We start from the raw sequence: 23,247 nt of genomic DNA on the forward strand, positions 1-23,247 counted from the left end.
TTCTGAGATTACTTGATAAATAAACAAGATCTCAACCAAGGCAGTTGAATTTTGTTAACCAGATGTCATCATGCTGAATGTTTACCAACTCTGAGTAAGAAGCTTGTTTCAGATGGTCTTAATACTTAAACCTGGTGGAATGCCTTGTCTTTTAGTTTTTGACACAATTTTAGGCACATCTAGATTATTTCTCTTACATGTTGAACAGCTTACAAGCAACTACTTGAAAGACTGCTAGAAGGAAAGAAAATAATATAGAAAGCAAAATTTATGGAGTTTAGTTGTATAAAATGATGAATTTATCTATTAAACAGTGTCCTAATTGTTACTGTTATTACCAAGTTCTAATATTTGAAAGGTACCCAATTTATTAATTATTTTTCTTACATTCCACAGATGTGTTCAGAGCAACATTGTTTTGTTGACACAAGCCTTTAGAAGAAAGTTTGTCATTCCTGACTTTATGTCTTTTACCTCACACATTGATGAGTTATATGAAAGTGCTAAAAAGCAGTCTGGAGGAAAGGTAATGCTTTTGATGTACATATTTTCATAACCCAATCACTTAATAAATTCAGCTCAATTTGAGGTCTAGAGAGTAAATTGTGTAGTTGCGTTTTGCTAAAGAAAACACTTTAGCTTTGCTTAAGAAATTTAAGTTAAGTGAAGCCACTGGATTTAGTGTTTTTACAATATTTTAAATGTTTAACTTTGTTATTCTGGCTAAAGAGAAATCGAGTAAGATTTTTTTATTTTCAGATGATGGTGATGGATTTTAAAATTTTAATTAATTTAAAAAACCTTATTCAGAATTTCTGCAGATCTGATATCCTGCCGTATTAAATGAAATGTTTCTAGTTTTGAAAATCCTCTAAATAATACTAGAGACTGTTTGATTTTCATATAGAAAGTTTTTGTTTTCTTTTGTTTTAACTTTGGGTAGCTTTAGTATAATCCAGTTGGCCCTGGAACAAAGCAGGGGTTAAGGATGCCAACCCCACACACAGTCAAAAATCTGAGTATAACTTTTGACTTCCTTAAAATTTAACTACTTATAACTACTGTTACAAGCCTTACCAATAACATAAATAGTCCATTAACACATTTTGTATATTTATTATATACCATATTCTTTTTTTTTTTTTTTTTTGAGATGGAGTCTGGCTCTGTCGACCAGGCTGGAGTGCAGTGGCGCAATCTTGGCTCACTGCAAGCCCTGCCTCTCAGGATCACGCCTTTCTCCTACCTCAGCCTCCAGAGCAGCTGAGACTACAGGCGCCCGCCATCACGCCTGGCTATTTTTTCTATTTTTAGTAGAGACAGGGTTTCACCGTGTTAGCGGGGATGGTCTCGAACTCCTGACCTTGTGATCCGCCCGCCTTGGCCTCCCAAAGTGCTGGGATTACAGGTGTGAGCCACCGCGCCCGGCCTATATACCATATTCTTACAATAAAGTGAGAGGATAGAAATGGTATTGAGAAAATCACAAGGAAAATACATTTACTACTTATTAAGTGGAAGTGGATCACCTTGAAAGTTTTCATTGTCATCATCTTTGTGTTTAGACTGAAGAAGAAGAGGAAGGATTGGTCTTGTGTCTTGGGGGTGGCAGAGGCAGAAAAGAATCTGCGTATAAGTGCACTCTTTGAAGTTTGAGTCCATGTTTAAGATTCAACTGTGTAACAACTTCAGTGTAAATACTTAACTACTTATTTTTAAGTACTTGATTCCTAATGTCTTAGTGAAACCCTACTAGCACCCATGACCCTGATTAAGTAAATTTTTTACTTTTTTCCTGCTTAAAAAACAAACAAACAAAAAAAGACAGTTCAAGTTCCTCTGCTAGACTCTCCTGCTAAACATGGGAAAGAAAGAATGCATTAGAAAGAAAGAATGCATTGGAAAACGATAAATAATAGAGACTGAGAGAAGTCACTTTAGATCTCATAATTCTCAATTCTGTTTTGCCTTTAGTTTTCATGAGCATTGTTATAGAAGATAGACTATGAAGCCACTGAGTGTTGTAAAATAACTAGGCATTGGTAGAAGGTAAATGAGATAAGAAATTTGTTGGTGGAAGAAAATATAGTATTTGCCAATATTATATCTATTCATTTCTTTCCAATCTTTTGGATAGGTTGCAGATTATATTCCTCAACTGGCCAAATTCAGTCCTGATTTGTGGGGTGTGTCTGTTTGTACAGTAGATGGACAGAGGTAAGTTTATTTCAAATTCATGAAAACGAACTCTAAGCCTTAACTTTTGTATAATGGTGAGAATGACATGGAGAAGATCATCTTTTATAATGAAAATTGACTAATTTCCTAACAGGACATAATTTCAAAAGGTAAATTTAGATTTTAATTTAAGTTTTAAAAACTCAACTGAGGCCGGGCGCGGTGGCTCAAGCCTGTAATCCCAGCACTTTGGGAGGCCGAGACGGGCGGATCACGAGGTCAGGAGATCGAGACCATCCTGGCTAACACGGTGAAACCCCGTCTCTACTAAAAAAAATACAAAAAACTAGCTGGGCGAGGTGGCGAGCGCCTGTAGTCCCAGCTACACGGGAGGCTGAGGCAGGAGAATGGCGTAAACCCAGGAGGCGGAGCTTGCAGTGAGCTGAGATCCGGCCACTGCACTCCAGCCTGGGTGACAGAGCGAGACTCCGTCTCAAAAAAAAAAAAAACACTCAACTGAAACAGTAACATTATATTAAGTTTTATATCTATTTTAGTCACAGTTGTAGTCTCACTTTTTTGAGTATTATTCAAATACCTGCAGTTACCAATTTGTTTCAGAAAAGCAGACTTGTCAAAACATGACACTATAATAAAATTAGTCCCTATTTCTCAACTTAACATTGGTAACCCATCTGTCATTGTCTTTGTTCCTTGTGTTCCTGATATAATTAGCATGAGAATTAAAACAGTGCAACATAACGTATCCCATTATTCATTGGTTCATTTGCAAAGTTAAAAGTCAGTTGAAAACATGTAGGATTTCATGAAGTCCATGAAAGCAGCATTTGGGAATCGCTTACATTGCAGGCACAGCTGCTGACAGATGAGGAACTCGCAGAATTATAAAAAGGATAGTGATGTGAGGGCACTTTAAAGAGAATGATTTGATTTAAAAATCAAAGAATTAAGAGAGGCCCTTGGAAAATGGTAAAGTTCTAGAATATTTTTTCAAGAATGACACTGTTCATTGTGCTGGGAATTAGACATAAAGATTATTATCACCTTATAATTTAGTTTTATCAGAAAATTATGCTAAAGAGAAAAATCAGTATTCTTTTTTCACTCATTTTAAGACTTAGCTCAGAGATGTATTCCTTTGTTTTTTGTTTTTTTATTAAAGTATTTCTGTTTTCTTAAAATATAACTTACATAAGATGTATAACTTGTAAGTGAATACAGCTTGAAAACTTTATATCAGAGTTGTAATTTTACCTAAATTTTGTTAAAACTACCAAAAGTCATTTAATCTAGTAATTTTGGATTTTACTTTTCAAGATAATGTTGCAATTAAAAACTTTTTTTCCATTTATGAAAATTTGATCTTTTATGTTGCCCAGGCTAGTTTTGAACTCTTGGCCTCAAGCAATCTTCCTGCCTTGGTGCTGGGATTATAGGCATGAGCCTCTTCCCCTAGCCAAAAATTTGTGACTCTTAAGGACCTTCATTTTAGGTGATTTTAATTTTTTTTTACTAATTATCCTCAAGTACTTACAATACAAAATATATGGGTTAGCCCATTAATTTTGAAAGTAAGGAATCTGAGGCCCATAGTTGACATGATATTGGCAAAGGTGAAATGAACACCTGGATCTCTTAACTTCTAGTCTATTTTTTCTTACATTATTATATGCTTTTATCGTCATTTGGGTCTGTAAAATGTACTGAGTAGTCACCATGTGTTGAATTAAATGTTGTGTGCTATGAAGGGACACAATGAAATGAAAAGACATGGTGGCTTTAACCATGAAGCAAATTCCAGTAGGGAATGGTATTCCTGTTTTTGCATTTTAGGAAATAGTTTATCAAGAAATGGAAGTCTTTGAATTTGAAGGAAGTTATTATCACGTAATATTGAATATGATTTTTCTCTTCTTAAACATTCTCTATGTCTCTTAGTTTTTTTATCTAGAGAATTCAAAAAGTTGACTTCAGAACTAGAACATATGTATTTTTAAATCCAAAGGTAATAAGACAAGCTTTTAATCATTCTTTAGAATGATTGTCACGTTTGAAGTTATAATCTTACATAGTATAACTATATAGTTTAAGGTTATAGTTACACATGAATAAATTTGATAGGAAAAGTATTCTTTTGGTATTTATACGTATGTATTTATATTCTATAGTACACTCAGAAGTGAGGTGGGTATGCATTCCTGTTTGACCTCTGATGTCTCTGTCACCCTCTGCTTCGGGTGGTTATTAATATAGTGCCCAGTTTAACTGTGAATGACTTTCACTATGAATGAATGTCTGTGATGTGTTGGGACATTGTTCAGGGAACCTGGGATATATCAGTAAGTAAATCAAAGATCTCTGCCTTTGTGAAGCTTACATTATAATTGGGTTGGCCAGAACTTTTTCATTCCCAAATCTTTTCTCTACTTCAAGTACTTCTCAGTTTGGTGGTAATATAAAGCTTTCTTTTTGCTCTGTTATTTATCTCCATGGTAATGATGACTGCCTACTGAACTTAGTGCCAGCTCTGTCAGGTTTATAAAACTGGATGCTTTTTCTTTTACTGGGGCCAGGATTGTGAGTGGATGTGGCTTGTAAGATGAGGCATTTGTAGACAGGGTCTCAGAAAATAGTATTGAATCTAAACTGAGCTCTGTTTAACTTTTTAACCGTGGTTTAGTCACAGCTTACAGCTGTGAGTTGAAAAAAAAAGGTGAATAATTTCTAAAAGGGCTAGTTTATTTTATGTGATTGAATACACGTGGGAGTAAGGAGGAGCGTGCTCTTACTCTCTTGCCCTCAGAGGAAAATTTCCACATTACATATTTATTACCTACTTTAAAACCATTATTCTGTTACATGAATACTTTTATGCTTTTGCTTTTTTTCACAGTATTTCTCTTAAATATAGGTCAGTTCTGTATCCATGGGGTCTGCACCCATGGATACATGGGTCATTATTCCCTAAATAATACAGTACAACTGTTTATATGGCATTTACGTTGTATTTGGTATTATAAGTAATCTACAGATGATTTAAAACACATGGGAAGATGTGTGTAGGTTGTATGCAAATGCTTTATCATTTTATATAAGGGACTTGAGTGTCCATGGAGTTTGGTATCACAGAGATTCCTGGAATCCATCTCCCACAGATATCAAAGGATGACTGTACTTAAATTTATTCTCTAATTTTGACATAAACTTGTGGTTGAATTATGGGAAAATTTTTGTTGGAATTGGAATTAACATGTAAAAAGAATAATTCCAACTATGCAGTTTACATTTTTTTCCCAGTTGATGTTATTTTTTAAAATCTCCTTTTAAATAGGCATTCTATTGGAGATACCAAAGTTCCCTTCTGTCTTCAGTCCTGTGTAAAACCTTTGAAATATGCCATTGCTGTTAATGATCTTGGAACTGAATATGTGCATCGATATGTTGGAAAAGAGCCGAGTGGACTAAGATTCAACAAACTATTTTTGAATGAAGATGGTAAGAATTACATGAACATTGGTTGAAAAAAGAAATGTCTCATTTTCCTATGTAAATCTAAGTCGTTTTAAACATTTTTTGATTAAAATTGGAAGTATTAATATTTGTCATGTGATTTCTATACAATCCATTGAGAGAGTTTCATCACCTGCTTTTAAAAATGATTATTTTAGGCATCTCATGCCACTGGGAAGTGGGCTAGGGAGAATATGAACTTCTCTTCATAACCACCTTTAGGGAAATAGAGTGAAATCTCAAAATGCCTGAGATTTGCTTTAAAATAGTTTAGTTAAGGCAGCTGGGAGTGCTGGGTGTGATTATTACTACATGTTGGTAATTATCGCAGCTAAATGATGGGTACATGGGTGTTCGTATATTTTTCTCTCTACTTTATTATGTTGTATATAGTATTTGAAAGTTTTATTGTGGCCCTGGTTGAGATAGTGAGGATTATTATTTTTTAGTGAGTGTTTTTACTTTTTCTCCTTATAACATTAAAAAATTTGAAAAATGCTTTGTGTTTAATGCTTGAATAACAAATCTTATGACTTTACAGGAATTCAAAAGAAAAGGGGAGGACAAAAGTAGTTAGTTTGATCTGATAGAGATTTTAAGTCTAAACATCATTTAGCTGAGTGCAAACTAAGTTAAACTATTCCCATGGTTTGGTTTCTGTTTTTTAATCTTTGAAGCATATGCTGTGTTTCTGATTGATGAGTTAAGATACAGAATTGAAGAAAGTGAGAGTGAAGGTTGTAGTAATGGCTGCGAGAGATACACTTTTATACTTTTTTCTTTCTGCTGTATAAAAAATGAAATGTGCCTTATACTCATTATTTTATTAGTTTGTAAGATGAAGTCGTGAGACTAGTATTTTCTTATGTTTCTCATCCTATTTAGAGAGCAATTACATTTTCTTTCCCATTTTACCATAACCTTTTTATTCTGATGCTACATTTGGTTTTATGGACATTACCATAAATTAACAACTTTGATAAGGACATCATATGCAGAAGCACTTTATTTACTAAGCTCGTTGACATCTAGATTTAATATTGAAAGAGTTAATATTATCTAAAAATATCAAATATTTTAAAAGAAAAATTTAATATTTTCCATGAACAACAAAGGAGAATAGACGTGTCTAGTGAATTGATTGAGGAAGATACTTAAGAAAAAGAAAACAAATACAGTAATTTGAATGTTTAGAAGATTTCAGAAACAAAAAAAGCAAATAAAATGGGCTTGGAGCAAATGAACTTAACAGTATAAGTAATGAATTTTTTTGCCATGTATATTTATGGTTTTAGAAATCATAAATTATTGATACTGTATTCTATATAAGAAAAAAATAAGAAATCGGGAATTTAGAATTGTTTATAATAAGAATGAAACATAAAGTTTAACAAGAGATTTTGCCTCGATATTCATAGATGTTTTCTAAGCCTGAGCCAACACCATGAGTCTTGAAAGTAACGGTAAGGCTGGGCGCGGTGGCTCACGCCTGTAATCCCAGCACTTTGGGAGGCCGAGGCTGGCGGATCACAAGGTCAAGAGTTCGAGACCAGCCTGACCAACATAGTGAAACCCCGTCTCTACTGAAAATACAAAAGTTAGCTGGGCGTAGTGGCGTGCGCCTGTAATCCCAGCTACTTGGGAGGCTGGGGCAGGAGAATCGCTTGAACCTGGGAGGCGGAGGTTGCAGTGAGCCGATATGGCACCACTGCATTCCAGCGTGGGCGACAGGGCGAGACTCCGTCTCAAAAAAAAAAAAAAAAAAAAGTAATGGTAAATACAGGCTTTACTATATTACACCTTCCTGAATTCTTATTAGAGCCTGTGCTCTTGAATCCTGATTTAGTTTAGCCCCAGCAAAAACAATTTGAAGATCTCGTTCCTATTTAAAATTGCAAGGGTAGATTTTTGGTGAAACCATACACTTTTTGTGTGTGTATGTATATATGTGTATATCTAAAATAAATTTTTTAAAAATAAAAATATTAATGTTATACTAGCTTTATAAGATTGTGATGATTTATTAAGACTAATAGGGATATAGTGCATAGATAGAGAAATTGTAGTAGTTTTTTGTAATTACTTTTTTATTTGTTTGTTTGTTTTTGTTTGAGACGGAGTTTCGCTTTTGTTGCCCAGGCTGGAGTACAATGGCGTGATCTCGACTCACCTCAACCTCTGCCTCCTGGGTTCAAGCGATTCTCCTGCCTCAACCTCCCGAGTAGCTGGGATTACAGGCATGCGCCACCACCCTGGCTAATTTTGTAGTTTTGGTAGAGATGGGGTTTCTCCATGTTGGTCAGGCTGGTCACGAACTCCCAACCTCATGTGATCTGCCCGCCTCGGCCTCCCAGAGTGCTGGGATTACAGACGTGAGCCACCGCGCCCGGCAGTAACAGTAGTTTTAAAATGTTTGCAGCATAGAAAGTTTTGGTAGGAGGTGGCTGATATCTTTTATCATTATCAGTGAGCAAACAAGTTACTTTATGGAAATGTCAGTTTTGCAAACTACCATCTCCCAGGGAAGTCTTCTTTTTCTACCTTATAGTGATCAGGTTAATCAACAAATTATTTATATAGCTTTCCTTGTCTGTATTGTTAACAGCTCTGGAGGGTACATGGGCCTTGGTTCTTGGAATAAGTTTTCTGACTACAGGATACAGAAGACAGTTACATATTTCTAATACATGATGGGAGAAGACATACTTAAGCATTGAATACAGTTAATTGTATTATCTTACAAGTATGTAATTGACAGGTGCCAAAATATATGTGCTGATTATATGTATGGAGGATTGAGAAAGAAGAGGAGTTGAGTTAATTTACATGAGGATGACAGGTCTGAATTGATAGGATGAATTTAGGATGGTTGGGAAGAATGTGAGAGGGCACTGCACATTTTTTCCAACCATCCACAATGGGCACTGCACATTCTTTGCAACCGTATATATCCCAACCAGATAGAGAATATTTTCTCTATATCTAGAGAATATATTGTAAACGTTTGTAATGTCAGATAATTGAGTTTAACTCCAATTTTTACTTGGCACTGTAAAATTCCAATATAATACCTAAAATATAAATATCCAAATTAAATTGGAAACCCTCTTTAATATTTTTTGTTCTTTAGTATATGTATTAGCAAACTTTGACTCAGCCTCACCTGTGAACAAAACCCTTGTAAAGTTCATATGCTTAGCAGCTTGAAAAGCTTCTTTTGATATAATATGAAAGAATGCTGTGTATTTTATTGCCTTTGGGGAAAATAAATACTTGTTAAAATTGATCAGTATTTTTGCATTATAGTTTAAAACATGTCCATAAATTTCAGGTGTCACCCATGTCCATTTTGTTAGTATAACATGCTCTGGTATCTCATTACTTTAAATGATAGCCTTTATTAGTGTCATAGGTTATTTCTGCCATTCATAAATATTTTTAAATTAAAAATTCTAAATTAAACCCATCAACTCCATCTTACCTTAAGACAGAGCAGGATACAAGAAAATTTCACAGTCATAGGTCTTAGACTGAGGTTTTATACTGCAGTTAGGCTGGTGTTGTGTTACATTCTCTCTGGCGGGTTTCCAGATGTTCAGATGTCTGGCTTTTGAGCCAAAGGCAGAGTGAGCAATTACGTACGTCTGAAAATTGGGCTGTCATGCCGTAAAATGATTTAGTGTTCTTTAAACATCTTGAGTGTAATTTATGTAGCATTTGCAGAGTATTTATCATTTGGAAAATATTTAATACTCACATTTATGTGATACTGTTTGGAATACATAGATTAGCAGCCTTCTAGGACTGTAGAGTCTAAGCCTGATAATGTCAAAAGCTCTGAAATGACAGATAATGAACATCCATACAAATAAAAGTATAAAGTAATTTAACACAATCTGATTTCTAAATTCTTCTTTTCTCTCTACGTGGGCTTTTCTTTCAGGTGGATAATATTTGGAACATTTTTAGGTTTTGGCCCCCTCATGCCACATAGTATTCTTCTGGAACAGCAAGTGTTCTCATTTTATGTGTTCTCAGAAAAATCAAACTTCTCTTAGTATAATTTGGAATAGGCAAATCTTGATTGTAATAATCAGATATAGCACAAATATTTTATTTTAACTTTTAGAACTGGGCATTATGAATACACCCAAAATGTATAATTTTTTTCTTTTTGTTTACTTTTAATTGACAGATAAATATTGTGTATATGGTGTACAACATAGTGATTTAAAATATATATGCATTGTGGAATGGATAAATCAAAGTAACATACATTACTTCATATATTTATTTGTAATTAGAAGACAAAGTATGCTTTCTTAATTTTCAATATGTAATTTTCAAGTACATATAATACTTGTTATTAACTACATCATGTTATAAAACAGATCTCTTGAACTTATTTCTCCTGTGTAACTGAAATTATGTATCCTTTGACCAACATCTGGCAATCCCTTCTCCCCCCTCCCCCACTTCTGGTAACCACCAGGTAGATAGATTAAGACATTGAGGTTTGCTTGTAAATAGATGTTTTCACTGTCCCCAACAGTTTCGTTTTTGGCGTTTGTGTAATGCAGTGAATGAGAATATAATCAGTTGAGTTTTTACATTCTTATTTATTATAAGAATTAGGAGAACTTTGGGAGGCCGAGACAGGCAGATCACGAGGTCAGGAGATCGAGACCATCCTGGCTAACACGGTGAAACCCCGTCTCTACTAAAAAAAAAAAAATACAAAAAACTAGCCAGGCAAGGTGGCGGGCGCCTGTAGTCCCAGCTGCTCGGGAGGCTGAGGCAGGAGAACGGCGTAAACCCGGGAGGCGGAGCTTGCAGTGAGCTGAGATCCAGCCACTGCACTCCAGCCTGGGCAACAGAGCGAGACTCCGTCTCAAAAAAAAAAAAAAAAAAAAAAAAAGAATTAGGAGAAGAAATAGGAATTTGGAAGAATGTAAAGTTTTAAGTAACTTTAAAATTTTATAAGAAATACAAATATACCTTTATTGTCAGGAAATATAGAAAACCTAAAAATATCCCCTATAGGCTGTGCATGGTGGCTCATGCCTATAATCCCAGCACTTTGGGAGGCCAAGGCAGGAGGGTTGCTTGAGTCCTGGAGTTTAAGTCCCGCCTGGGCAACATAGGGAGATGCCGTCTCTGCGGAAAATAAAACATTAGCCAGGTGTGGTCTGTGCCTGTGGTACCGGCTTCTTTGGAGTCTGAGGCTGGAGGATCACTTGAGCCTGGGAGGTCAAGGCTTCAGTGAGCCATGATTGTGCCACTGCACTTCAGCCTGGGTGATAGTCTGAAACTTTGGCTCTTAAAAAAAAAAAATCCCTTATAATTTTATTGTTCTATGTAAATCACTTGTTTGTGTTTTTAAATCCTTCTGTGTATGTACTTGTATATAAAGATAAAAATAAAGCGCTTAGAAAAAAGCAAAATTGAGTTTACGTTAGCTGTGCTTTTTCCAAGGTTATTTTTAATATATAATATTACTCAAGTGCTTAAGTATTTGAAATAATGGTGTTGCTTTTATATTTTACAGATAAACCACATAATCCTATGGTAAATGCTGGAGCAATTGTTGTGACTTCACTAATAAAGGTAAAATGTTGATGTTGCATTTTAACCTAGTAAACTTTTTTTTTTTAATAGCTAAGGCATAAAGATGAATCTGGGATTATTTATGTAGAATTGTGAAAAATTTTCTCATGGTGTTAAGAAATTGTCTTATGGTATAGAGTTAGGATCTTTATTTCAAAATGAATGATGTAGTCATTTCAAGGCAAAATTAAAAACAGATGACTCATTGTAAATTCCAACAATTATTTACTCTTGACTTGAAGATCTGGAAAATATTTAAAGTCTGCTGAATAAAGGCATAGAGGCTTTTTTTTTTTTTTTAAGTTTTGGTAATTTTCCTTTCATTTCCTTTTGAGTCTTCTAGAATAAACAGTTATAAGTAGAATTAAAGGCATTTTACTGCATATTTGTTATTAGTATATGTAGGAACAAATGTTCTAGTACTTAAGGCAAACTACATTTACCCTCAGATTTTCTCAAGTCTTTGATACTCTCATGAGCTGAAATCACAATTTTTATTGGAACTTGTTTCATTTGGTTTTAATTAAAACAATTAAATAAGGCTTATTCCAATTAAGTTATATTTTCTTATGCTTTGAAATTTGCATTGTGAGGTTTTTTTTTTGTTTGTTTGTTTGTTTGTTTTTAGTGTTTGGTTTGCCTTAATAATTGGAAGATCTAGTATTTGAAAATAAGTATTTGCAAATGGTTCTTGTGTAATAGATTTTTAAATCTATCACACGATTTTAGATGTTTCAGATTTTTAATTTCTAATTATAAATTTTATTTATATTTAAATAAATTTTATTTATGTTTGGAACATTTGTATACTTCTTTGGTAAATCTGTGCCTATCTATTCCAAGTTAGAGGAAAGCATAACTACATGGCTTTGTAAATGCTTTACCGTGGATGAGGTACCCCGGTTACATGAAGGATATTTGAGTATAAATTATACCCTTGGCCCAGTTCACAACACTTCATCTAATTTGTATACTAGAAATCCTTTAAGAGTTTTATATCTGTGAGAAAAAGCTTTTAAAATAGAAGGCTAGTATCTTAAGAATCTATGTGTTTACTTGTTACTTCAAGGCAAATTCTTTGAAAGTATTGGCCCATTTGATTCTTATAACTCTAATGAAGTAGATGTTATAGCCAAGTGTTTTTAAAATGTAACTAATTGTAATAGGCTATGGAGAAAGCTGTCAGTTTGAGGTGAAAGAAACTTGACAATGCGATTATTTGCAAGGCACAGTCCCACCTTTAGGTAGCTTATTTCATAGTATGGGATATGCAAAAGTAAATGGATCCTTATAAGAAAATCAATAAATGCTGTGATGAGAGAAAAGCCTCATTAATAATTGCTTAGATTTGAACAAGTAACTTAAATTAGAAATAAGGAAAGTTACTATAATGCTTGATGAGAAAAACACCAAAATTTTTTCTTCCCAGAAAAATACCCACATACCATAATTTTACGTAAACTTCCAGGTGTTCACTACTATTGGAGGCTGATCCATGGATCCTAGTTTAAGAACTCTTAAACTGGAGAGAAATTAACATACACTACGTATAGTCTCAAAAAGGGGTTTATGTAAATAATTAATAGAAGACTTCCTTAACTGCACATAGTTAAAAATCTTTCATTTAATGATTCATGGGTTTAACAGACTACACCGAAATGCTGCATGTGGGAGTTGCATATCTGGTTATCATATCACACTATCATTTCATTAGTTTCACTTGCCATGTTTAGTCATGAGCCATAAACTATATATTGAGTTACATTTTAGTATGAGCGATTAGAAACAAAGTTAAAAGATGCGTACAACATAAGTGTGGTTCAGTGTTCAACAGTGCAAAAATTTAATTGAGTCATCTTGTACCTACAAATTTGATCAGTAGTTTTCATAAAAATTTAAATCTATTGGCAAAGTTGGAAATGAGGCTTCAGGGTATGGTTTATATTTAAGGTCACTTTCTCCTGAGTTTTTGTTTTGTTTTTAGCATGTGTTTCTCAAGTGTTTTTTTTTAAGTGAAGTTCATAACAAATCTTGGAGAGGAAAGCCTGATGTAACCCTATGTAAAATTGAATGCCCCATAATGTGTAATATTTTTCTTAGGATCTTTTAGGGAAAGGATTAAATTCATATAAATATCTATAATGTGATCTCTACAAATTGTATGATCACTTTGTATTTATAAATTGGTATTGGTTTGAAATTTAGGTAATAAAACCATAGCCAAAAGGGCTTAAACATTGTCAAACGCAGTTCTCTTACTTTATATAACTGAGGAAACTGAGAACCTGGCAAGGTTGTAACAGCAGTAGAATTGGACTTGAACTAAATCTCCTGATATTCAATTTGCTGTTCATTACAATTCACTCCGCCATATTTAACCTAGGTGTTTGCTATTTCTCTTGATGACATCTTTAATTTTAATTAGCATAGTTATATTGTCCAAAATGCAGAAGTACTATTTTCTTAATTTGAACTAGTTCAAACGATAACAATTTATTGGTTTAAAAGTTGTATCTCATTTGATAGCAAATGTTATGTAGTCATTCTTTGGACATTAGTCAGTAAAGAAACAGGCCCTTTTCCAAGGTGCTTGCATCTGAGTACCCAATGCCACGGATGCTTCACCATGGCTGCTAGAGGTGAATTCTGTTTTTAGCTCTTTTAATGGATGACCTTAAGACTATTTGTGATTTTTTTTTTTCTTTCAAAATTCAAGAATTTATCATGGTGCCATTAAAATCATTTTCTTCATGTTACTCCCCCACCCCAAAATTAAGTAGAGTCTTTAGTAAGACTCTTGATTTCATAATTTTGTAGTGTTGATATTTTTTCCTTGTAGGATTGGTGGTGATCCTCAGGAAATGGGGGAAGAGGCAGAGCAAATGTTCAAAAGGATTAGCAGATTGTGGAAAAAAGGAGAATTTGGACAGAAGGAGCCTGTTGCATAAATTCTTAACTACTAAGCTTATAGGAAAACTACAATATTTAAAATTTTAAACAAAGCTATATAGGTAAATACCTTTTTAAAAACAAATGTAATTTTATACTTAAAATGCACATAATTTTTAAAATCATAAGGGTACTATACTTCCTCTCTTCTTCTCTGTGGTAGCTACTAACTTTAAAGGAATACTTTTTGTTGTAATCTGTTTTATTTGGGGTGGTGATAATGTGTGATTGCTTGATTAAAAGGAAAGAATAAAAATAAATTTGAAAGGAACATTTATTTTTATATGACATAGCAGTATCCTTACTTTTTTTTTTTTTTTTGTCTTTTCACTGGTAAAAATTTCACCTAGTTTTAGTTTAAAAGTTACGATCTGGTGATAACTTAAGGGTTAAGATAGGAAAATGAGGACAACATGCTGCAAAATAATTGCCACACAATGCTTTTTCATGTTAGAAATAGTAAAAGTTACACTATCTTCTATGTTTTTACTTCTTAGAGTTTTTTGTTTTTTGGTTTTTAGAGACAAGGTGTCTCTCTGTTGCCCAGTCTAAGTGCAGTGATATAGTCATAGCCCACTGTAGCCTCAAACTCCTGGGCTCAAGTGATCCTGCCACCTCAGGCTCCAGAGTAGCTGAGACCACAGGCACATGCCACCATGCAGGGCTAATTCTTTTTTTTGTTTGTTTTTTTTTTGTTTTTGGAGACGGAGTCTCGCTCTGTTACCCAGGCTGGAGTGCAGTGGCCAGATCTCAGCTCACTGCAACCTCCACCTCCCGGGTTTATGCCATTCTCAGCAGGGCTAATTCTTTATAAAGATGGGGTCTTGCCATGTTCCCCAGGCTGGTCCCCAACTCCTGGCCTAACGTGATCCTCCCAGTTTGGCCTCCCGAAATGCTGGGATGACAGGCGTGAGGCATTCTACTTGGCATGCCTCATTCTAGTGGTAGTTTCCAGTTTTTGTCATTTAAAGAAGCTCAGTTTTCTTTTTAATCAAAAGTATTTTTGAATTTTAAAAATTAGGGTTTTTTTTTCTTTAAATAATTTGTAATCATACTCATTGAAAATCAAGACAAGCTTAGTTAATGTTTATGTAATGGTCAATTTGGTTATGTTAGCAATAGCCTGTTAGGTATGCTTGTAAGACATGGTTTGCTTATAAGAGTGGTTTGTGACTCTGAGAGTAATGCATAATGCCTTGGACTGGCAACATTCAGAAGACAGGATTATATTGGTTTATTTACTTCACGTTTATATCAGTTTATGCTTTAGTTTTTTTTTTTTTTTTAAGTGAAAAGTAGAGCATTTATTGTCAACTAAAAATTGTTCTGTTAACTTTATTTTTAGGGTTAATCTATGAAAATACTAGATCTAGAAAAACATTATTTTTTACCTGGAGTGTCTTATTTTTTATTTTACTAATACTCTTTAGCTTTAAACCATTTTCAATCATAAGATTAAATTAAGAATATTTCGTAAAATCATTTTTAGTTATCTCTTTTTGCCTCTTCCTTTGTGATGTCTAATTTTTAATTGGCTTGCACCTCCATACTTTATGAATGGAATCAAGTGCGATACTTACAAAATAACTCTAATTGATGCATTGACTTTAAATGAGCCATTTTAGTATTAAATTTATTGACAGATGTCCTTGTTAACAGTGTTTTTCACCTGTGTTGTAAAGTATAATACATGAATCAATTCATAAATATGTTATAAAAAACTGTGTAAAAACACTGCAATATAGTTACATTAATTTTTTAATAGATAATGTTAAAACTCAGTGGTGCTTTATCAAATTTTCATTCATATAGTATTTTTCAAAGGAATGTAAATTCTGTAACTTGACAGGCATATTTACAGAAAAATTTGTATAGTTTTTTAGTATCAGGATCTGGTTACCCTTTTCAAACAACCCATATGGGTTTGTTTTTTTCAAATCATTTGGTGAGTGGATTAGAAATTTTGATAAGTATATTCCAATTTGGTTTATTTAAAAAATGTTTCTACTGTTTTTACTACAAATGATTATAACTTTTTAAAAAATAATACAGTATCTAATAATGCTCATATAGTGATCTTCCAACTGGGATAAACATATCTTTGGATTCCATACTTGGAATTCTTTCCAAGGAATACTGGGGAATTGATAGTTTTAAGATAAGTCAGTTTCAAAATCTGTTTCTATATGCACCTTTTAGAAAATTAATCTGCCTTTAGTCCAGGTGTCCTCCTATTTTCCAAAAGAAAGACATAGTTCTCATGTCTTTCAAATTTTAGTACAGTGCACAGCTTCAGGTTGTAAAAACCTCAACCCACCAGCAAAAGAGGACATTTTGAAATATTAGAGTCAGTGTTGTTAAGGAAGGTGAAGCATTGTAATGACTGGTAATAAGTCATGTTGTATACTAGGTTGTTTCTAGTTCTTTGGTTTCAACAAAATCGAAAGAGAATCTAAGTAAGTTGTCAGTAAATAAGAGCATTAGCATAATTTTTGAGGATAGAGTACTGTATGACTTTTGGCATGTAATGAGCTGGAGGCATTAACTGAGTAACACTGCTATAATAAAACTTTTAAAATTTCAGTGTACTTATCTATTATAAGCAAAGTTTCTCAATTCACACGTCTGTAAAAATTAAAAATAGGAAGAGAATTAGTCGTGAGTTCATTCTAGCAATAGAAGATATCCACTGATACATGAACTAAAAATCAATGACTGTTTCAAATGGGAAAGAAAAATGCTCAAAAGGAAAATCTTGCAAATTATTGTGGGAAATTATTAGCAAATAAATATTTTTCCTTTAATTTTTTATTGTGAAAAAATTCAAACATATATAAAATAGACGAGTATGACCAGCTCTCATATATGCATGCCCAGCTCATATTTTTGTTAACATCTGTTTCTCCACCCAACTCACCCCACTACTCCATAATGATGAAGATAATGGGTTTTTATCATTTTTAGTTTTGATTTTGCATTGGGGGTGGTTTACTCTCTTTTGTATATATAGGCATGTGCTTTTCCTAAGAGCTTTGCAAATAAACTTTTTACTGTAACTTTTTCAGAATTAATATGACATGTTAATGATTATTAGATCTCATCAATCCTTGGGGTACATGAAGTCTTTCCAAGAGATACACAAGCAGATATATTTTATTGACTTAAGTTAAATGCCATTTCCAGGGTAAATTATATGAACAAATAATAATCAAATGCCTTTACATTTAAATGGGGGAAGTTTTGGGGAGAAACATTCTTTAGTCAGTGCACTTATTCAATACAGGCATACCTCAGAGATATTGCAGATCACCTAACTAAAGTGAAGATTGCAAAAAAGCACGTCATACCAATTTTTTTGTTAACCAATGCATACAAAAGTTGTGTTTATACTATAATCTCGTAAGTGTGCAGTAGTGTTGGATCTAAGAAAAAATACTAGTGTGAATACCTTAAGTAAAAAATATTTTATAGGTAAGAAATGCTAAGGAGCATCTGAGCCTTCAGTGAGTTCTAATCTTTTTGCTGGTGGAAGGTCTTGCCTTGATGTTGATGATTACTGACTGGTAAGGGTGGTGGTTGCTGAAGATTGGGGTGGCTGTGGCAATTTCTTAAAATAAGACAACAATAAAGTTGCCACATCAATTGACTCTTCCTTTGATGAAAGATTTCTCTGTAGCACGCAATGCTCTTTGACAGCATTTTATTCAGAGTAGAACTTCTTTCAAAATTGGAGTCAATCCTCCAAAACCCTGCCGCTGCTTTATGAACTAAGTTTATGGAATGTTCTCAATCCTTTGTTGTATTTCAGTGATACTCAGAGCATCTTTACCAGAGGTAGTTTTCATCTCAAGAAACCACTTTCTTAGTTCACCCATGAGAAGCAACTCCTCATCCGTTCAAGTTTTATCATGAGATTGCAGCAATTCAGTCCTATCTTCAGGCTCTACTTTCAATTCTAGTTCTCTTGATATTTCTATCACATGTGTAGTTACTTCCTCCGCTTGGACTCCTCAGTCATCCATGAGGATTGGAATCAACTTCATTTGAACTCCTGTTAATGTTGATATTTCGACCACCTATGATCATGAAAGTTCTTAATGACATTTAGAATGGTGAATCTTTTCCAGAAGATTTTCCATTTACTTTGCCCAGATCTATCAGACAAATCACTGTTATTGCAGCTATTGCCTTATGAACAGTGTTTCTTAAGGAGTAAGACTTGAAAGTTGAAATTACTCCCTGATCCTGCAGAATGGATGTTTGTTAGCAGGCATGAAAACAACATTATGCTCCTTGTACATCTCTATCAGAACTCTTGGGTGACCAGGTGTGTTGTTAGTGAACAGTAATATTTTGAAAGAAATGTTTCGTTTTGTTTTTTTTCTGGCTGGGCGGCTCACCCCTGTAATCTCAGCACTTTGGGAGGTTGAGGTAAGAGGATTGCTTGAGCCAAGGAGTTCAAGACCAGTCTGCTCGGTATAGTGAGACTCCCATCTCTATTAAAAAACAAAATCTTTTTTTGAGCCGTAGGTTTCAACAGTGGGCTTAAAATATTCAGTAAACAATGTTGTAAACCGATGTGGTCCAATCCAGGCTTTGTTATAAGCCCAGGCAGGGTAGATTTAGCTTAATTCTTAAGGACTCTAGGATTTTTGGAATGATGAATGAGCATTGGCTTCAACTTAAGGTTACAAGCTGCCTTGGCCCGTAACAAGTCAGGCTGTCCTCTGAAACCAGACATTAACTTCTCCTCTTTGGCTATGAAAGTCGTAGATGTCATCTTTCAATGAAAGGCTGTTTCATCTACATTTAAAATCTGTTGTTAGTGTAGTCACCTTCATCACTGAAGTTAGGTAGATCTTCTGGATAACTTGCTGCACCTTGTGCATCAGCCCTTGCTGTTGTTTCACCTTGTTCTTTTATGTTATGGAGACAGCTTCTTTCCTTAAACCTCATGAATCAACCTCTGCTAGCTGCAAACCCATTTCTGCAGCTTCCTCACTTCTCTCAGCCTTTATAGAATTGAAGAGAGTTAGAGCTTCGTTCTGAATTAGGCCTTGGCCTAAGGGATATTGTAGCTAGTTTGATTTTTTTTTTTTAATCTAGGCCACACAAACTTTCTCCATGTTACCGATTATGCTGTTTTGCTTTCCATCATTCATGTGTTGACTGAAGTAGCATTTTTAATTTCCTTGAAGAACTTCAAGAAATGCAAAGGAAACTTTGCATTTACAACTTGGCTGTTTGGTGCAAGAGGCTCAACTTTTGGTCTGTTTTGACTTTCAACATGCCTTTCTTACTAAGCTTAATAATCATTCTGGCTTTTTAAAAGTGAGAGTTGTACAACTCTTCCTTTCACTTGAACGTTTAGAGGCCATAGTAGGGTTATTAATTGGCCTGTTTTCAGTATTGTTGAGTCTCGGAATAGGTGGTCCCAAGAAGAGGGAGAGAGATGGGAATGGACAATCAGTGAAGCAGTCAGAACATATACAACATTTATAGGTTAAGTTTACCATTTTACATGGACATGGCTTGTGGCACCCCAAAACAAGTGTAATAGTAAGCAAAAATGACTGATCACAGATACCCATAAGACATGTAATAATAATTATCAAAATGTGACACAGAGACGTAAAATGAGCACATACTGTTGGAAAAATGGTACCAGTAGATTTACTTGATGCAGAGTTATCACAAACCTTCAATTTCTTAAAAAATGCGTATCTGTGAAACACAACGAAGTGAAGCTCAATAAAATGAGGTATGCCTGTATTTTGTTTTGCTCTATTTACATAATCTGTCTAGAGAATGTTGAGTACCCAAAATGTTATACTGTATAATGCTAGACATTGGTAAATACCAGTTGTTTCTTAAAAACAACGTAAGAGCAAAACTAATTGTGCTTTAATTTAGTAAGTCACAAAATAGACCAATTATGTTACCATAGTCTAAAGTTGAGTGGTTTTTATTTTTGTATGTTAAACATGACAGCCCAATGAAGACAACTTGTAAGAGTTTCGTAGGGTACAGTTTAGGTCACAGAATGAAAGTTCAACATAACGTGTTTATTTTACATTGATTGTTTAACCAGTAATTATCCATATGACATCGCAATGCAAATGCTGACATCCGTTTCCAAAAGAGTTGTTTTTTTGTGCTTTTTCTAAGGTTACAAAGGTTTTTGTGGTTTAAATGTTGTTACATATTTTACAGCATTAGGATCTATGGAATATTTTGACAACTGCAACAGTTCAATGAAGTTGGTAATTTCTTCTTTTAATTATTTTTCATTGAACAGCTTTGGAGTTACATTTCTACATTTTGATTTCTGGTATATAATATAAGGAAAGAAAAAATTATCTCAAAGGATACTTTAGAGAAAATACACAGCTAGTGATTACAATATGGCTGTAACTGAATTATCCTTAATCTTGTTGAAGTTTTGTTAATGCCTAATTTTGATGAAATAGTATGGTGGTCCTTCTAGCTACTGATTGTATAAATGTGATTGCACGTCTTTCTTAAATAAGTTGATTTGTAGGTTTTCACATATTGTCAGCCACACTCTAATCCTCTTGTAAAGAATGAACCTGGCTTTATTCAATTAAATAATTCTCTGGTACAGGTTTTCCTCCCATAATATTTTAAAGTATAATGTTTTGGATTTTTTTGAGGGTAAAGTAAAAAAAAAAATGTGTTTTAAAAACTTTAGTTGTCAAATTATTTTATTTTAAGCCTATTTTAGAAATTAGAGATGTATTGTTTCTTTTGGGTGCATATCACCAATTAATACGTTTGATTTCAGATCTACAACTTACTGCTTTGTAAACTTCGCCGAGGTAAAATGAAACCATTTGGCTACTTGAACTGATCTACGTTACATAGGTTTTTCCTATTGACATTTGCAATAGATAACATGTCAGAAATGAAAGTGATGAAACAATACATCTTCCATACTCTGAATTGGCATAATGCTAAATACAATAGAAGCTAATTTTTTAGACTGTGAAATATAATTTTTTTTAGTTCAAATATTATTATAACAAGTGAGAGCTATTAGGAATAGAGCTTTCTCTACAGTAGTAAAATGTAACCAGAATGTTTGCATATACTGGAATTATAAAAGATTAGTTTTGCAGCATAACTCATTTTTCTAACTCTAATATTAAAGGATTTAATAAAATACAAATAGATTTTTCTTAATTGAAATATTTTATATATTCTTAATTCTTTTCGAAGGGTGAAACTTTATTTTAAGTTTTTTAAAATATAAGATTAAATAACACATTTTAGCAAAATTATGTACTGTCATAAAAGATAAGGGAATTTCATGGTAACTTGTAGTTAAATTTCTGTAACTTTGGGTTGGGTAAAGATATACTTAAAATAAAGCATTCCCTTTGTAATTCTGATGCATTCTCAACAACATATGGGTATTAAATAACATGTAAAAGAGTTTATATAAATGTTAAATTACTTTAGAACTATTTCTTAGATTTAAAAATACTAATGCAGTATATTATAATGGTAGCTGTTTGAAATTTTGATATTAGCTTGAAACTTAACTGTGGTGGTACCTATATTAACATATTTATGTCTCTTATTTTTTTGCAGCAAGGAGTAAATAATGCTGAAAAATTTGACTATGTAAGTGCAACATGTAATTCACTTTTCATGCCACATTTTCTGTATATTTGTTTTTTGATTACTAATTCCTAATTTTGGTTTATAGGTCATGCAGTTTTTGAATAAGATGGCTGGTAATGAATATGTTGGATTCAGTAATGCGACGTGAGTGTTTTAAATGCTGTTTTGTTACGTAAAAACACACACTGTATTTAGAATTGATCTGCTCTCTTTTCATTAGAGGGAAATGAATGATTTCTAAATTACCTGACAGAAACACTTAAAAATACTTTAAATAGTTTTGACAAATTTCTTATAGGTAATCATACAATCAGAAGAGACCCCAAGTTTATGTCAAATTACTGGTGCTTATTCAGTTTTATCTTTGCTTATAATACCTGTTTTACCTCTCTTCTATTTCTGTTCCAGGCTATCTGGATTTTTACCCCAATTTTTTATTTTAAAATTTGTCAGTCTATAGAAAAGTTGAAAAAATAAATCTTTTACTTATATTTTACTTATATTTTCTAATATTTTGTCTTACTTGCTTTTTCTCAACCTCTGTCTCTTTAGATAGATAAAAATATGTATGTATACCTCTGCATACAAATATGTAAATATGTATGTACATAGATTTTTTTCCCCTAAACCATTTCAGATTAAGTTGTAGACATCATGATACCTCACCCTTGAATAAGAAAGCACATACAGTCTAAGAATAAGGACATTCTCATGTATAACCACAATATCATTAACACATGTAAGAATATTAATGTTAATTTTAAAATATCATGACATTAATCAATATGTAAATGTCCCCATCTCTTCCCCAAGTGTCTTTTACAACTTTTATTATTATTTTTTAGATTCAGGAACAAATCAAGGTTCTTACATTGTATTTATTATGATGTCTGTTTTGTCTGTTTACTTAGAACAGTTCTGTGCTCTAGATCTTTGCTTTTAAATATTTTTATATGGGCTTTTATTTATTTATTTTTTGAGACAGAGTCTTGCTCTGTCGCCCAGGCTGGAGTGCAGTGTCGTGGTCTCGGCTCACTGCAAGCTCTGCCTCCTGGGTTCACATGTTCTGCCTTGGCCTCCCGAGTAGCTGGGACTACAGATGCCCGCCTCTACGCCCAGCTAATTTTTTTATATTTTTAGTAGAGACGGGGTTTCACCATGTGAACCAGGATGGTCTCAATCTCCTGACCTTGTGATCCGCCCGTCTCAGCCTCCCAAAGTACTACGATTACAGGCATGAGCCACCGCGCCCAGCCATGGGCTTTTATTTTTAAAGAGTGCACGCTGCTTGTTTTATAGACCAGGGGTTGCTGACTTTTTCTTTGAAGGACCAGA

The 23,247-nt window shown here is 33.7% G+C and overlaps 1 protein-coding gene across 6 annotated transcripts in view; it reads left to right on the forward strand.

Annotated features, from left to right (window-relative positions):
• GLS (glutaminase) overlaps positions 1-23,247 on the forward strand; it is an 87,020-nt gene that overhangs the window by 19,958 nt on the left and 43,815 nt on the right. For 5 of the 6 annotated variants that reach the window (XM_015110583.3, XM_077957325.1, XM_077957324.1 and 2 more), the window contains exons 4-9: positions 397-526; positions 2,138-2,217; positions 5,531-5,694; positions 11,258-11,316; positions 21,880-21,912; positions 21,998-22,056. In XM_015110583.3, the coding sequence (XP_014966069.2) occupies positions 397-526; positions 2,138-2,217; positions 5,531-5,694; positions 11,258-11,316; positions 21,880-21,912; positions 21,998-22,056 (525 nt within the window). Of the gene's footprint in view, positions 1-396; positions 527-2,137; positions 2,218-5,530; positions 5,695-11,257; positions 11,317-21,070; positions 21,105-21,879; positions 21,913-21,997; positions 22,057-23,247 lie in introns of those variants that run through there. The other variant, XM_028830943.2, reaches the window with a different exon arrangement.

This window comes from Macaca mulatta, chromosome 12 (assembly GCF_049350105.2).
Source record: "Macaca mulatta isolate MMU2019108-1 chromosome 12, T2T-MMU8v2.0, whole genome shotgun sequence".
Taxonomy (NCBI): Eukaryota; Metazoa; Chordata; class Mammalia; order Primates; family Cercopithecidae; genus Macaca; species Macaca mulatta.